Source organism: Chelonoidis abingdonii, chromosome 3, assembly GCF_003597395.2.
Source record: "Chelonoidis abingdonii isolate Lonesome George chromosome 3, CheloAbing_2.0, whole genome shotgun sequence".
Classification (NCBI taxonomy): Eukaryota; Metazoa; Chordata; order Testudines; family Testudinidae; genus Chelonoidis; species Chelonoidis abingdonii.
Genome location: NC_133771.1, coordinates 16,068,026 through 16,085,663, shown reverse-complemented (window position 1 = coordinate 16,085,663; position 17,638 = coordinate 16,068,026). Strand labels below are relative to the sequence as shown.

General features: G+C 44.1%; 2 protein-coding genes across 3 annotated transcripts in view; one reads left to right on the top strand and one right to left on the bottom strand.

Moving 5' to 3' along the window:
* LOC116823201 (24-hydroxycholesterol 7-alpha-hydroxylase-like) overlaps positions 1-17,638 on the top strand; it is a 53,993-nt gene that overhangs the window by 9,130 nt on the left and 27,225 nt on the right. The gene's annotated exons all lie outside the window — the stretch shown is intronic.
* LOC116823200 (mitochondrial uncoupling protein 4-like) overlaps positions 1-17,638 on the bottom strand; it is a 42,130-nt gene that overhangs the window by 22,552 nt on the left and 1,940 nt on the right. For both annotated transcript variants that reach the window (XM_032777613.2, XM_032777612.2), the window contains exons 2-6: positions 16,156-16,347; positions 12,022-12,106; positions 7,097-7,219; positions 5,274-5,386; positions 1,640-1,724 (exon numbers count right to left, since the gene is read on the bottom strand). In XM_032777613.2, coding sequence (XP_032633504.1) covers positions 1,640-1,724; positions 5,274-5,386; positions 7,097-7,219; positions 12,022-12,106; positions 16,156-16,347 — 598 coding nt within the window. The remainder of the gene's footprint in view (positions 1-1,639; positions 1,725-5,273; positions 5,387-7,096; positions 7,220-12,021; positions 12,107-16,155; positions 16,348-17,638) is intronic.

Genomic DNA, 17,638 nt, shown 5'->3' with positions numbered 1-17,638 from the left:
TCGATGTCCACGGCTCGCCATGTTGAATCCGGAACTCCGTTCGTCTTGCTGGAGTTCAGGAATCGATCTAAGCGTGCTCTGGGATCGATATATTGCGTCTAGATGAGACGCGATATATCGATCCTCGAGCAATCGATTTTAACGCGCCGATACGGCGCGTCGTATAGACGTGGCCTATGATTCTAGGACCTAAATTGTGCCAGGACTGAAAAAAAAACACAATTTAAGGACCAAATAAAATCAACTGGAAAGAGAGTTATCTGCATGATACATTCACGATTTCTATAACTGGGGGGAACATGCTGCTACTGAACCTGTTAATACCCGGGTCACGAATTGATTACATATACATATATAACGCAATTCTGCTTAGGTCAGCCACAGCACTGAATGTAAGAACTGGGGATGAATCCCCGCCAAGGAGAATTTCAAGGTGGGTAAAACAGTAAGCAAAAGAAACCACAAATTTCCTAAGCCCTGGAGGGGGCTCATGTCCCAGAAATAAAACCCTGTGTGCTTATTATGAAGAGTTGCCATGTACATGTAGAGGGCAGAAGACGAAATGCAGATAAAGTAGCTTAGGACCTAACCCTACCAGACCTAATTTTTCCATACACACAGATATGTTGGTCTCCAGAGAAGCAGCATATGTGCATAGTTAAAAACAGCCTATGGAGAGAGGCCCAGAGAGCCATCTGCAGTGTGTCTGATTTTAATATTCCTTCCATTGAGCAGATGGAATGGGATGGGGAGAAATAGATTTCCTGAGTCCCTGACCATTGTTTAAACTGCAAGACTATCCCTTCTTTCCTCTCCCCTTAGGATCATTTCGGATACTGACACCTTTATTGGAATATTATTTGTCTTGGTGTTCAAGAGGCAGTATACCATCCTATTCTCTACATCAGTGGTCTCCAAACTTTTTTGATCGCGTACCCCTATCAGGAAAAAAAATTTGAGCATGCACCCCCTGCTGCGCCAGCTCTACCATTTTTGCCAAAGCCAAAAAAAAGGCGCTCGGACTCCTGCCCGAACTGACGAAGCAAAAAAAAATAAAAAATACTCCTCCTCCTGTGTACCCCCAAGGATCGTCTTGCGCACCCCAGTTTGGAGACCACTGCTCTACATCTGGCCCACTTCTGCCTAGGATCAAGTTCTTCACCATGGAGACACCTATCAACACTAGGTGCATCTCCTGTTCTAATAGTTCCCTTTCAGTTCTTGCTTTTTGGTTACTGGTCAGCTACTGACTGTTCTCTGTCTGCTTGTGCTCTACCTCCAGGTGGAGTACTTAGTCACAGAATTACAGATATAGTGTATAATTTAGCACTTTCATATGCAATCTCAAAGTGCTTTACAACACTGGGTAAGTACTACATGGGTAACTGAAGCAACAAGAAGCAAAGTGACTTGTCCACGCTTACACAGCAAGTTACTGGCAGAGCTGGGAATAGAACCCACGTTCCCAGGTCGCAGTTGAGTGCCCTGTTATGGTTACCTCTGAAGAAGCAATAATTGGATGACAGAGGAAAGCAGCAATGTGACTGTCCTGAAAATTATAACATCACTGAGTGATTAGCTTGTGGCTAAAAGTTATCTCCTTAGAGATGTGGGAAGAGATAATAAAATAATAAGGCACCTTGCAATGCTGTGAGTCACACTATTGTCCTGAAGGGATGTGTTCAGAAGTAAAAAGTGTTTCACTGAGTCATAAGTAGTCAGATCTGTAAAGAGAATAATTAGTGGAAATAAGCATAAATGAGAAGTTACATGGTATTCAGGCTCCTTGTTATTGATTTAGGTGATAAAGACCTGAGCTAAATAAATCCCTGGTGTAACCTATTGACTTGCACCAGGCTGGTATATACCCTGTTCCCCTTTACTACTGCCATCAGCTACATCCAGCACCTCCTCTCTGCTTTCCCACTGCCTCCATCACAAAACATATTATTGGAGTATGCATATAGAGTAACTGAACTCTCTCTCTTCCTGAAACCACCCACCTCTCCTGTTTAACGTGAAAACAGTAACTTGGAAAACAAAATTCCAAGGGGAAATTGGGCAAAAATGTTGTCAAACAAAATTGGAAACATTCACATAACTCTAAAAAGGATTTTTTTCCCCGCTTCTCTATCACTTTTCTTTCCCTGGGTAAGCACCATTATCTCCATTTTGCAAATGTCAAAAATGACAATAGAGGGCATAAGAGAGTCTAAATTGGGATAACTTGAGGGGTTGGAAGGAAGAGTAAGTTAAAGTGACTAAGGATTTAAATGAAGACCAGTAGTCTCCTAGAAAATTAATGGTAGATTTAGGAATAGAAGACAGGTGTCCTGACCTTAGATTTGGTGCTTTATCTACAGAACCATGCTGACTTCCTTAGTACTTTATAGTAGGGCTGTCAAGCAATTAAAAAAAATTAATTGCGATTAATCACACTTAAACAATAGAATATCATTTATTTAAATATTTTTAGATGTTTTCTACATTTTCAAATATATTGATTTCAGTTACAACACAGAATACAAAGTGTATAATGCTCACTTTATTTTTGATTACAAGTATATTTGCACTGTAAAATAAATAGTATTTTTCAATTCACCTTATATAAGTACTGTAGTGCAATCTCTTTATCATGAAAGCTGAACTTATGAATGTAAAATTATGTACAAAAAAACCTGCATTCAGAAATAAAACAATGTAAAATTTTAGAGTCTACAAGTCCACTCAGCACTACTTCTTGTTCAGCCAATCACTCAGACAAACAGGTTTGTTTACATTTTCAGGAGCTAATGCTGTCTGTTTCTTGTTTACAATATCACCTGAAAGTTAGAACAGGCGTTGGCATGGCACTGTTGTAGCCAGTGTCACAAGATATTTAGGTGCCAGATGTGCTAAAGATTCACATGTCCCTTCATGCTTCAACCACCATTTCAGTGGACATGTGTCCATGCTGATTGTGGGTTCTGCTTGATAACAATCCAAAGCAGTGCGGACCGATGCATGTTCATTTTCATCATCTGAGTCAGATGTCACCAGCAGAAGGTTGATTTTCTTTTTTGGTGGTTCGGGTTCTGTAGTTTCTCTTTAAAATGTCTCTTTTAAGGCTTCTTTAAGACTTGCTCTTTTAAGACTTCTGAAAGCATACTTCACACCTCATCCCTCTCAGATTTTGGATGGCACTTCAGACTCTTAAACCTTGGGTTGAGTGCTGTAGCTATCTTTCGAAATCTCACATTGATACTTTCTTTGTGTTTTGTCAAATCTGCAGTGAAAGTGTTCTTAAAATGAACATGTGCTGGGTCATCATCTGAGACTGCTATAACATGAAAAATATGGCAGACTGCAGGTAAAACAGAGATGGGGACATACAATTCTCCCCCAAGGAGTTCAGTCACAAATTTAATTAATGCATTCTTTTTTTAATAAGCATCATCAGCATGGAAGCATGTCCTCTGGAATGGTGGCCAGAGCATGAAAGGGCATGTGAATGTTTAGCATATCTGGCACGTAAATACTTTGCAATACCAGCTACAAAAGTGCCATGCAAATACCTGTTCTCACTTTCTGGTGACATTGTAAATAAGAAGAGGACGGCATTATCTCCTGCAAATGTAACCAGACTTGTTTGTCTTAGCGTCTGGCTGAACAAGAAGTACGATTGAGTGGACTTGCAGGTTATGAAGTTTTACACTGTTTTGGTTCTGAGTGCCATTGTGTGACAGAAAAAGAAATCTACGTTTGTAAGTTGCACTTGCAGGACAAAGACTGCACTACAGTACTTGTATGAGGTGAATTGAAAAATACTATTTTTCATGTCTACAGTGCAAATAGTTGTAATAAAAAATAATATACACTGATTTCAATTACATCACAGAATACAATATATATTTATATGAAAATACGGAAAAACATCCAAAATATTTAATAAATTTCAATTGGTATTCTGTTGTTTAACAGTGTGATTAAAACAGCAATTCATCACAATTAATTTTTTTAATCACAATTAATTTTTTTAAGTTAATCGTGTAAGTTAACTGCAAGTAATCAACAACCCTACTTTATAGTGTTTTTCAGGCCAAAATGTGTAAGGTGGTAGAAGTTACATGTTAGTAAACAGATGTAAGTAAATGTAAGGAAGTCTGAATTTGTATAGCTTTTGTTATGAGGGATGGAAAGACTAAGGTTAAAGTGTGTATGTGTGTGAGAGACAGAGAGAGAGCGCAATCCTAGACATGAGCACCCTCCAGTGACCAACCTCACCAACACAAGCATAAATTGCATAAAACATTTAACCACAGGTAAGGGTTTCTAGACAAGAATTCCACCACTCTTTAGCTGTTCTGACAACCAACCTGGTTGTCTTTATTGGCACAATTTTACCTTCTTACTCCCACAATCACAGGAGGATTTCCCAAATTCAAACACTCAGTGTACAGACACAACAACAGGCTCTTCTTCCCCAGAGAGTTCTTCCAGTCCAACCATTACTGGGCTCTTCTTCCTTAAAACTGTCTTAAACCCAGTCCTCAATAACTGTACTTCCAGACTCCCTCCACAAGGTGGTTCCTCTCAGGGCTTTCACCAGAGGCAGACTTCTTCCCTAAGCCCTGAGCACTTTTCTTTCCCCAATTCAGGGATTCTTGGTGCCCCTCACAAGGCCCACCCTGCTGGTCCTTCCAATATCATGCTAGCCTCCTTCTTCCTATTAACTATCACATGATCCCCCTTCTAAACTTAGAGGTAATTAGTTGGTCACAGGTGGACAAGGCCCACACATTCTTAAAGGACCAATTTAACCTGTGACACAATGGATACTTTAATACTTTCTTGTTAGTTGTTATCCTTTCCCTAGCCCTTACAACACCCTTAGTGATGTGTAACTTATGCCACCTCTGACACTGGCCCATCAATCTTAAAACTGGGATTTACATACATCAGCAACAAATACTTAAAATAGCCTTGGGCCAAGTAGCCTAGCAATTACCAGCCATTCTGCTAAGCAAATTCAGACAGGCCAATGAAAAAATGACGAAAGGTCAAAAGTAAACTGATGCAGAGAAAGAGGCCTTCTACTGAGCATTGGGACATTGAGGGACATGCTTCTGGAGGGAGTTCCTTAGGCAACATCCCTGAACCCAGAAGACCTCACCATCCTACAGATAAAACCTCAGGAAGGATGGCAAAGACAACACAACTTATCTCAATGGTCCTGGAAGGACAAAGGAAGAGAGAATCACTTAAGGAGCTCAGACCTACTTTATTATGTTTACCTCCCATGTTTACCAGAGCAGCTCTTTGGATATTTGGCACCCAACCTGCCCAAAGGCCCCGAATTCCCCCTTCAGACAGGATCTTCACAAATGCATGGTGCACTCCATGAAATCTGAAATAAATAATATTTGATATTTCTCTAGCATCTCACGTCTTTACAACCATTCATTCATTCATTCATTCAGCTAGTGAGTAGAGAATTCAGTTATGGACAAACTTCTGTTGTACATATACCAGGAGGACTTCTTGTGCTTTCTATAGCACACATTTAAAAAAAAATTCTTAGGAATGTTTAATGCTAGTAAAGGTTATTGACTTAACAGCCCTGAAGACTGAAGTCCTCTATTTATCCACAGAAGAGATCCTTTACATTAAGGGCAGTGATAATGCAAGCTTCCCTACACTGTCCCACCAATGTGCCTCAACCATATCTTCAAGAAACTGTTTTGATGGGAGTTCAGTCTCCAGTCAGATCCTTAGCTCATATAAATAAGCACAGTTCCATTGATGGAGCTATGCTGAAATACACCAGCTGAGGATCTGGGCTTTGTGTCCATTTAATCAGTTAAGCTCTGTGTAACAATGTTCTCCTCTGTAAAAAACAAACAAACAAAAACAAAACACCTTACCTAACCATAGGGTTTTGTGCAGTAATGGTGTGTATAAATTAGGTGCATATATTTTTTGCACATACAGTAACTCCTTGCTTAATGTTGTAGTTATAGTCCTGAAAAATGCAACTTTAAGCGAAACGATGTTAAGCAAATCCAATTTCCCCATAAGAATTAATGTAAATGGGGAGCGGGGGGGTTAAGTTCCAGGAAAAAAAAATTTCATCACACAAAAAACTATATATTATATAGCTATACACACAGTATATGTTTTAAACAAACAATTTAATACTGTTCACAGCTATGATGATTGTGAAGGTTGGTGGAGGTGGTGAAGTTAGAGGGTGGAAGAGGGAGGGATATTTCCGAGGGAATGCCTTGCTGCTAAATGATGAACTAGCACTCAGCTGAGCCCTCAAGGGTTAACACGTTGTTAATGTAGCCTCTCACACAAGGCAGAACGAACAGGAGGGAGGGGAGACAGCACAGCAGACAAAGACAGACACACCTTGTGTGTGGGAGAGCAAGAGAGATGCACACTGCCCCTTTAAGTCAGCTGACCCACTTTTAAGTACATCGTCTTTTTAAGTGGATCAGGAAGTTGAGACAGCAGCGGCTGCCCCAAGCTCTCTCTGTCTCTCTTCGTCCATCCGTGTCCCCTCCCTGCTCTATATGGAGAAGGGGTAAGCAGGGTGCAGGAGCAGGGGGGGGAGGGGGACACCTGACATTAGCCCCTCTCCCCCTTCCTCCCCACACAGCAAGCAGGAGTCTCTGGGAGCAGCTCCAAGGCAGAGAGCAGGAGAAGCACATGGCAATTGGGGGGAGGGACAGCTGAACTGCCTTGATAGCCTGCTGAGCAGCAGCAGCACACGGAACTTAGGGGAGCAGGGAGCTGATAGGAGGGCTGCCGGTCCTGGTTACAAGTCCTCACCAGCTAGCTGCAACGGGCTGCCCTTCCTGCAAGCAACAGACAAAGCAGGCGGCTGCCAAATGACGTTAGAAGGCACGGCACGACTTTAAACAAGCATGTTCCCTAATTGATCAGCAACATAACAACAAAACAACGTTAACCCGGGACGACTTTAAGTAATGAGTTACTGTACAAAGTCCTAAAAATCTGTCCCACACTGCATGACAATTGTCAACATCCACAGAATGACCACTGACAACAAAAAAAATGCCAATTAAAATTAGCTTACTTGAGAACTCACCGTAATGGTTTCCCTTCTAGTCTCCTCTTTCCTTCCATTTGCATCTGCACCTTCACCAGATCAGTTGGACTGGCAAAAAACTGACCAATGGCACCAGCTGCCATCCCTCCAACTACAGATTTCCTGTACAAAAGTAAAGTGGGAACTAAGCTCTCATTTTTCTCCAGAATACATTCAAGATGTTAACAACTATGAAGCCACAATGCCTGTTTCCCCAGTGAAAATAAATGCCTGACCTAACAAGCTCTGTAGCATCTTCCAGGTGAAATGGAATCTTAAACAACCACTTCTCACATGAACAACCAGAGCTTAATCAGTGATTGTAGTAACTCCAGATGGCTAATATAGTCTGTAACGTTCTTCTCAGTTTTATACAGTGTTAAAGGTAACTTGAAAATAAAATATTTAATATACATCACCAATATGTGCTGGTTGCACTCAGGAACCATAGAAATAGCCAGAAGTTAGTTCCTTCCCCTTAACTGCACTTTCTCTTTGTGATTTCTCTTTTTTATTTGGGAAGAAATTGGTATCAAATACTTAAAGTCAATATAGTCTTTTTCTGTTTTTTGTAAAGTGAATTTGCACAGCAGTGGGATGTGGGGCTTAAGAATGGTCTTCTTGGCAACTCTTGCTATTCCCATTGCATTCCAAGTTGTTACTTTCATGGTTACACCATCTGCAGCAGCTCCTCAAGTTCTGAGATTTTTGGAGGTAGCCCCCAGAAGTCTGAGCTTAGGCAGGTAATGCAACTAGCCAGGCTGAAAGGGAGGGGCATTCAGCATATTAACACTTCAAAGGGAAAACAGTGAGGCATCCTTGTGGTACTTTAGAGACTAAAAATTTATTTGGGCATAAGCTTTCGTGGGCTATAATCCACTTCATCAGATGCATGGAGTGAAAAATACAGTAGGCAGGTACAAATATACAGCACATGGAAAGATGGGAGTTGCCTAACCAAGTTGGGGGGCAGTGCTAATGAGGCCAATTCAGTCAGGATGGCCTATTCCCAGCAGTTGACAAGAAGAGGTGAATATCAACAGAGGGAAAATTACTTTTTGCAGTGACCCAGCCACTCCCAGTCTTTATTCAGGCCTAATTTGATGTTTGCAAATTAATTCCAGTTCTGCAGTTTCTCGTTGAAGTCTGGTTTTGAAGTTTTTTTTTTTGAAGACAGGCCACTTTTAAGTCTGTTATTGAGTGTCCAGGGAGATTATAGTGCTCTCTTACTGGTTTTTGAATGTTACAATTCTTGATGTCTGATTTGTGACCATTTATTCTTTTGCATAGAGACTGTCCGGTTTGGCCAATGTACATAGCAGAGGGGCATTCCTGACACATGATGGCATATATCACATTGGTACATGTGCAATTGAACAAGCCCCTGATGGTGTGGCTGATGTGGTTAGATCCTATGATGGTGTCCCTTGAATAGATATGTGAACAGAGTTGGCAACGGGGTTTGTTGCAGGGATTGGTTCCTGGGTTAGTATTTTTGTTGTATGTTATGTAGTTGCTGGTGAGTATTTGCTTCAGGTTGCGGAGCTGTCTGTAAGCGAGGATTGGCCTGTATCCCAAGGTCTGTGAGAATGAACGATTGTCCTTCAGGATAGGTTGTAGATCCTTGATGATGTGTTGGACAGGTTTTTAGGGAGTCTTTGTTTGGCTGTTTGAACAGTCATCCTAACTTGTGCATCACTGAATCTAGTTCCATTGAGATACCCCTGAATGTTTCTACTGATTTTAATTGTGCTGAAGCATGAGAGATCAGGCATGTAGTGATTTTTAGCATATGATGCCCTTTTCTTTGTCTCAATAAAAATATTTTTATACCCATACTCCCACTTACAAAAGGAAGCTGGTTTCTGCGGTGGAGAGGAAATAAAATCCTCTGAAAAACCTCTTATATTTAGGGTTTTTCCCCCACTTACGATTTAAAGGCAAGATAAAAATGAACATATAATTTACAAATAAGTCCTTACTTGTGCTCCATATATTACTAGTATAACTGAAAGGTATTACTAAATCTAAATTACTCTTACCAGAAAAGGTGACCTTAACAGAGAGTTAAATGTTAGGGTGGGGGGAGACATGGAAAATTATAATAGGGTCAAAGGAGCAAGAAGAAAGAAATGAGTAGGGGAAAATATTGATATAGGGGGTGTGGCTTGTTCAGAAAGCACAGGCAGGAAAAAAGGGAGGAGGGTGGCATTATGCAAAAAGATAAGGTCCAGAACGTGGTGGGAAACGGACCAGTTGAGAGTCTGGATAAAGATAAAAGGATTAAAATAGGGGTAATGTCATGAGGGGGGAGGTCTCTACTATCAACCACCCAAACAGAAAGAGGAGGTGAACGAGGCATTTCTAAAAACAACAGAAATATCCAAAATACTGAACCTGGTAGTAATGGGGGACTTTAACTACCAAGACATCTGTTGGAAAAGTAATAATGGTAACATACACAACTTCCAACAAGTTCTTGAACTGCATCAGGGAAGTGGAGGAAGTAACCGGGGAGATGGCCATTTTAGACTTGATTCTGACCAACACAGAGGGATTGGTAGTGAATCTGAAGGTAAAAGGCAATTTGGGTGACAGTGATCATGAAATGACAGATCTTGTAATTCTAAGGAAAGAAGGGAGTGACAACAGCAGAATAAGGACAATGGACTTCAAAAAAGCAGACTTTAATAAGTGCAGAGAATTGTAACTAAGGTCCCATGGGAAGAAAATCGATGTGAAAAAGGAGTTCAGGACAGCTGGCAGTTCCTCAAGGAGACAATATTAAAGGAGCAACTGCAAACTATTCTGATGCAAAGAAAAGACAGGAAGTATAGTAAAAAGCCAATACAGCTCCATCAGGAGTTCTTTAGTGACCCAGAATCCTACAAAAAGTGGAAAGATGGTCAAACTGATAAGGAGAAGTATAAAAGGACACCACAAAGATGTAGTGACAAAATCAAAACAGCTAAGGCACAAAATGAGTTGTACCTGGCAAGGGACATAAAAGGCAATAGGAAGAGCTCATTTAAATACACTAGGAGCAAGAGAAAGACAAAGGGAAGTGTAGGTTGTCTACTTAGTGGGGAAGGAGAGCTGAAAACTCCGCAGCTCCCCATTTTGTCATGCCCCTTTTTAGTAAAAGTCATGGATAGGGAAAGCCCCTGGCAGTCCGGGCCGGTTTGTTTACCTTCCGCGTCTGCAGGTGCGGCCAATCGTGGCTCCCACTGGCCGCGGTTCGCCATCCCAGGCCAATGGGTCTGTGGAAAGGGTGGCCAGTACATCCCTTGGCCTGCGCTGCTTCCCACTGCCCCCATTGGCCTGGGACGGCGAACCGTGGCCAGTGGGAGCCGCAATCAGCCGAACCTGCAGACGCGGCAGGTAAACAAACTGGCCCGGACTGCCAGGGGCTTTCCCTGAACAAGCGGTGGCCCGACTTTGAGAAGCACTGGTCTAGATGAAATTACTATAAGGGAGGTGCACAACTGTTCGGAAGATAGTACTTGAAGAGTATCAGAGGGGTAGCCGTGTTAGTCTGGATCTGTAAAAGCAGCGAAGAGTCCTGTGGCACCTTATAGACTAACAGACGTATTGGAGCATGAGCTTTCGTGGGTGAATACCCACTTCGTTGGATGCATGTGAACTTCTTGAAGAGTAGTTATTAGTGGTTTGCCTTTAATTTGGGAGGACACACCAAGTGGGTTCTTGCAGGGTCTGTCCTCAGTCTGGTACTATTCAATATGTTCATTAATGACTTGGATAATCGAGTAGAGAGTATGCTTATAAAATTTGCCAATGACACCAAGGTGGGAGGGATTGCAAGCACTTTGGAGGACAGGTTTAAAATTGAAAATGACCTTGACAAATAGGAGAACTAATCTGAATTAAACCACATGAAATTCAATAAAGACAAGTTCAAAGTACTTCATTTAGGAAGGAAAAATCAAAAACCACAACTAAAAATGGGGAATAACTGGCTGTGCAGTAGTACTGAAGAAGAGGATCTGGGGGTCATTTAGCACTTCTGCCATTTCCACATTTTCTGTTATTGTTTCCCCTTGCTCCCCACCATTGAATAACAGGCCTACCCTGTCCTTGGTCTTCCTCTTCCTCATAATGTATGTGTAGAATGTTGTTATTCTTTATGTCTCTAGCTAGTTTAATCTCATTTTGTGCCTTGGCCTTTCTTATTTTGTCTTTACATGCTTGTGTTGTTTGCTTCTATTCATCCTCTGTAATTTGACCTAGTTTCCACTTTTTGTAGGACTCTTTTTGGAGTTTCAGATCCTTGAAGAGCTCTTGCTTAAGCCAGGGCTGTCTCTTGCCATGCTTCCTATCTTTCCTATGCAGTGGGATAGTTTTCTCTTGTGCCCTCAATAATGTCTCAATAATAAAATTGCCAACTCTCTTTAATAACAGAGAGATTCATTGCAAATTACTGACTCGCAAGTTAGTGATTTAGGGTGAAATTCACTCTGTACAAACAACCAATGCAAGGACTATGTACCACTTAAATCTTCAAAGTAGAGATCGAATAGTACCTTACATGTTGCAAAGGCCTTGTGTTAGCCAACTGCGTATGAATGAATTTCACTCCAGGCCCTAGTATACACAGGAAAGTTGCACAGGTTTTTAAACTAATTTGGTCAAACCTGTGGAAACCCCTGTGTGGACGCTCCTATTGCAGTTTTGCTCAAACCTGTTCCCAGTCAACTTAAACCAAGGGAAGCTGCTCTTCAACTGAAATAAGAGTTCCTCACAGATGTTTGTACTGGATTTATTAGATCAATTTAAATTCACACCTTAGTTAAACCAGTGCAGCTTTCTTCTAGACAAGCTGTGAGAGACATTTTTCCAGGGCCTACAGAACTGCTGTAACAACGACAACCCCAACAGTAAGCAGTAGCACATATATACAGAATTACCAAAGAGGAAAGCTCTCGTCTTCAGCTCTGCCAAGCACAGAGTCACGAATGTGCTCATATGTAACCATCCGCACTCCAGAATACACTACAGAAAACAAAACCACAAGAGAATTTTTAGAGCAGCCCTCTCTTTTGTTTGTACTATAATAGAAAACCAAGAGATTAATTGTAAAACACCTACCACAATGGGACCATTGGTCCTGACTGAGGCATTTGGTTGTTACTGTAATAATAAATAATCCAAAAGGGGAGGAAGAAGAGGCTGAGTGGAATATTTGCCCTAGCCATGAACTTATTAATGTAACGGAATCTCTTTTGCTAAGTGGTATTTCCTGTCACAGATACAAGGTGTCTCAGCACTTTAAGACACTTTACTTCACTGGCCATCTCACCACCAATCTGTGAGATTTGTTTCATTTTCAGCAAACTAGCCATTAATGAATCCTCTATGTGCGTTCCCTCTCACAGGTGGAATCCCTTTAAGATTTGCTGCTGTCAGTGTATTTGCAATTAAAAAAAATACAAACCAGCTATCTCTGAGAACCTCTTCCTGCTAACGAGAAAGGAATGTGGTATAATGGATGGGGCACTAGACTGCAGTTCGGATTGCATGGTTTGAAGTCCTGGCCCTGCCATGGACCTGCTGGGTGACCTTGGAGAAGTCACTTCCCTTCTGTAAATTGAGGGTAATGATACTGACCTCCTTTGTGAAGCACTTTGAGACCTACTGATGAAAAGTGCTGTATAACTATCCACTTCAAATTCCAACCTTTAGTTAATTTGGATTAATTTTCTTGGATGTCCCCATGTAGACAAGCCCTTTGAGTCCTGGACCTCAATAGAAAAATAGGGGGTTCCATTGAAAATGTTTGATTGTATGATTTGACTGCACATTCCAACTCAGGCAAGGATGTAAGTAACAGCAAAAAGGCTCAGAAATCGAGCGCTTGGGTCTCTCTACAGGCTATAATTAAAGCTGTGAGTCTGTCACGGAGATCCCGGATTCCGTGACTCTCCAGGACGTTCATGACTCCTGCAGCAGCTGGTATGGCTGACCCCTGGGGCCAACTGCACCGGCTGCTGCTCAGGTAACTGGCCCCAGGGGCCACCAGAGGAGCAGCAGTCCTAGGTGCTGCCCCGAAGCAGCAGCAGTGCCCTGAGCTGCCTCCCCTCTGGAGCAGCTGCAGCGCCCCTGAGCAGCAGTGGTGCCCCAGAGCAGGGCCGGCTTTAGGAGGTGCAGGGCCCAATTTGAACAGTTTCGATGGAGCCCCAGCAGGGATGACTATAAAAAAAAACAAACGTAAAAAAACACGTGGGGCTTGTACTCACTGGGTGGTGCTCCAAGTCTTTGGCGGCACTTCGGCGGCGGGTCCTTCACTCATTCCAGGTCTTGAGCAGCACTGAAGGACCCACCGCCAAAGTGCCGCTGAAGACCCGGAGTGCCGCCAGGTGAATAAAAATTAAAAAGGCGCCTCTAACTAGGGAAGGGATTTTCACTGGGCACGGGGCCCTCTTAGGCACAGGGCCTGATTCGGTGGAATTGGTGGAATAGGCCTAAAGCCGGCCCTGCCCACAGCCCTCCCCGCCCCTGAGGAGCAGTGACGCCCCAGGCGCACCTAAGATCTAGTCAGGGGTATCTATAGTACAAGTCATGGGCAAGTCACGGGCTGTGAATTTTTGTTTATTGCCCGTGATCTGTCTATGACTCTTACTAAAAATACCTGTGACTAAATCTTAGCCTTAATTATAATGTTGTTTACTCATAGTTCTACATACTGCATTGGAACGAGTTTATATTTTGATTGCATGAATGATAACACATTGTAAAACATGACAAGTAGTACAGTCTGATTAGGGAATGCAATTCAAGTTCAGCAAGGTAGGGTTGGGAGAACTCCACTCTAAAGACGAGGAGCTTTATGCCAGCAAGCACGACTCTGTCTCAGGGTCTAGTGTTCCTCTCCATTCCCTACCTGGAGATTCCAAACCCTGTGCAGAGTGATTCTGTAGGACTGGACTGATGGCAGTGGCAACGGCGATGAAGCCACACTGTAAGGCCCGACTAGACCAGCTGTGGCAAAGGTACCAGAACTGATTTCACAGGAACACCTCACCAAGACCATCTGTGACAGGTCTGCAGAACTGACTTCACAGTGAGGCCCAACTGGACAAACTGCGGTGGGGATGCAGAACTGACTTCATGGCAAGACCCAACCAGAGCAGTCATGTTAGGCAGGCCATTCATCCAGTTTTAGGTCAGACAGCCCTGTTTTTAAATTGTCGTCCCCTACCCTGTTCTGAGACAACACAGGATATGATTTTGTCTGGTTTTATGACTAGGGGATGCCATTTTGAAGAGCACACTGCCCCACCCCGCCTACATGACCTGACATGCACAATGCATGCCAGTCATTCTGATGAGGGTGGAGATATGCAAGCGGGGGAATGTCCCATCTTCTGGGGTTGTGTAAGTAGCATTCTTGGCACTCATTCAGGGCACATCTTCACTAGCAACATTAAAGTTGCTTTAACATGGCTTGTGTAGTTGCAGCAGAGCACTGGGAGAGAGCTCAGTGGTTTGAGCATCGGCCTGCTAAACCCAGGGTTGTGAGTTCAGTCCTTGAGGGGGCCACTTAGGGATCTGGGGCAAAATCAGTACTTGGTCCTGCTAGCAAAGGCAGGGGGCTGGATTTGATGACCTTTTGGGGTCCCTTCCAGTTCTAGGAGATAGGTATATCTCCATTAATTTAATTTAATTTAATTTAGCTCTCCCAGCACTATAAAAAACCCACCTCCACGTGAGGAACAGCTCCCAGCACTGGTGCACTGTCTACACTGGCACTTTACAGTGCTGAAACTTGCAGCACTCAGGGCAGTGTTTTTTCACACCCCTGAGCGAGAAAGTTGCAACACTGTAAAGTGCCAGTGTAGACAAGCCCTCAGACAAGCCCTAATTACAGCTGGGAGCGAGGTTTCAGGTGGGTGAGAACTGTTGTGCGATTAAGGGTCCTCAGTAAGCTGGGCAGTTACTGTCTCCAGGGTTGACTGAACAACTGACACACTAACTGGGTTTGGGTTGTTGTGTTGCATGTAAATATATGTGCAGTGATCATGCTTTAGGACTTTTTTCTTTCTCCCCCCAAATAAAAGGAACCAGTGGCTCCAGGATCCAAAGGATGCTGAGTGCCTGTGAGTGGGGAACAACAACCTGCAAAGGTAACTGGCGAAGTTTTACTTTAACTTCTCAGAGCCAGAAGTCAGAATACGGCTCTGGGTGATGGCTCAAGCCACAGTTTAAGAGGACCTCTAGGCACACTGAATGAGCCCTTGTGCTGCCATTGGCACTTGCCAGAAGGGTTACAAATAGACATGGCAGGATTATGACACAAGACAGTGTAGCTGTGGGATATAGCACACAGCAGTGGTTTTCAAACTGCGGGTCACAACCCAGTACTGAGTTGCTGAATGTAAGGCACTGGGTTGCAGTGGCTCTGGTCAGCACCGCCGACAGTGCCATTAAAAGTCCTGTCAGTGGTGCTGCCCGGCTAGGCAGGCAAGTTTCTACCTGTTCCAATGCCGCGCTGAGCACTGGAAGCAGCCAGCAGCAGGTCTGGCTCCTAGGTAGCGGGGCCACGGAGCTCTGCAGACTGTCCCCACCCTGAGCACCAATTCTGCACTCCCATTGACTGTGAACTGGCCAGGGGGAGCTGGGGGGCCGTGCCTGCAAGTGAGAGCTGCGTGGAGCTGCTTGCACGCCTCTGCCTAGGAACTGGACCTGCTGCTGGCCACTTCCAGGGTGCTGTGTGGTCTGCGGGTCCTCTGCACCAGCCCTGAGTCCCCCCAAACCCAGAACCCCCTCCTGCACCCCAAACCCCTCATCCCCGGCTCCACCCCAGAGCCTGCCACCCCAGCCCAGAGCCATGACCCCCTCCTGTACCCCACCCTGCAGTCCTCAGCCCTGCACCCCAACCCTCTGCCCTAGCCCTGAGCCCCTCCCACACTTCAAACCCCTCATCCCCAGCTCCGTTGGGTCGTGGGAATCAATAGTTTTCTTCAGCTGGGTCACCAGAAAAAAAGTTTGAAAATCACTGGCATATAGCATTCTGACTCATTGCTATGGGACAAGATAATCACCTATGTGTCTGTAGACAGCAGGTGTTGCTCCTTGCCAGAGTTTTAGTAAGCCTTCCTCTTGAACAATCCCTGCTGCAGTACGCAGCATGCCACGGTAGGGTACAGCTCTTCTGTCAGCAGCTCCATACCAACGAATGGCAGCTTCACCTTGGATCTGTAGTCGCGTTTTCGTGAGATCCAGGGGAAAAGTTACTAGCAGAAAATAACAGGGAACACAGCTGAACCAGGCCACATCCTGCAGAACACAATGTTGCAAAACGCAGGCTGGCAGCGTTTGATTTGCCACAAGCGCTGTTAGCAGGCGCTCATCCTGACTGAGGCAGGAGGATCATTATTCATGGCGCCTTTTGACAAGATAGCAAAAATATATCAATTGCTTTTCATTCTACCCCAAGTTCTTGTCATTCCAAATCCAATGCTTACCACCTGCCCTGCTTTTGAAGTTTCTTTGGAGAAGCATTTGGAGTTTCTGGAAGATGCTGGAGCATGTTAAATCCTTCTCAGTTACTTCCACCCTTTTACATACTCTGTGACAAGACTTTGGTGTGCACAATGCAGTGCACCTCATTCTCAAGTGGCCACTCTGAATTTCCAGAGGGAAAGCACACTTTGCAGAGCCAGTAATCTCCTCATCCCTACGCAGGGGAGCATGAAATGGGAGGATGTTTGACTGCTCCATCCCACAATGTGGGGGAGCTGCTTTGAGCAGAGGGGGAAGCAATCTTCTGTTGGCGTGAATCAGGGGTTGGCAACCTCTGGCACACAGCTTACCAGGGTAAGCACCCTGGCGGGCCAGGCCAGTTTGTTTACCTGCCACATCCTCAGGTTCGGCTGATTGTGGCTTCCGCTGGCTGCGGTTTGCCGCTCCAGGCCAATGGGGGCTGCAAGAAGCTGCGGCCAGCACATCCGTCAGCCCGCACCGCTTCCTGAAGCCCCTATTGGCCTGGAGCGGCGAACCGTGGCCAGTGGAAGCCGTGATTGGCCAAACCTGCGGATGCAGCAGGTAAACAAACCAGCCCGGCCTACCAGGGGGCTTACCCTGGCGAGTCGCATGCCAGAGGTTGCCAACCCCTGGCGTGGATTAATAGAAGATTACTTTTTCCCATTGGAACAAAGCAGAACCAGAGAAGAAAGTGTCCCTTAATCTATTCCCTGTGTTGCTTCTGGGGCAGTGCAGTTACACACTGCCCTTACATAAAAATAAACTTGACAACAGCCAGGCTGCTGGTGTGCTGAGACCACCGCCATTTGTGCTAACCAACACTGCCTTGTATTTCCCAGGCTGCCTATATCCATCGGTTGTCTCTTGTTTTATACTATATTGTAATGTCTGTGGAGTACGGACTATCTCTTGGTTCTGTGTTTGTACAGAGCCTAGCACAATGGGGTTCTGGCCCATGACTCGGGCTCCTAGGCACTACGTTATACAAATAATAAACAAAACTAATAATAATACTTAGAGATGCTGATAAAGTCACAGTAT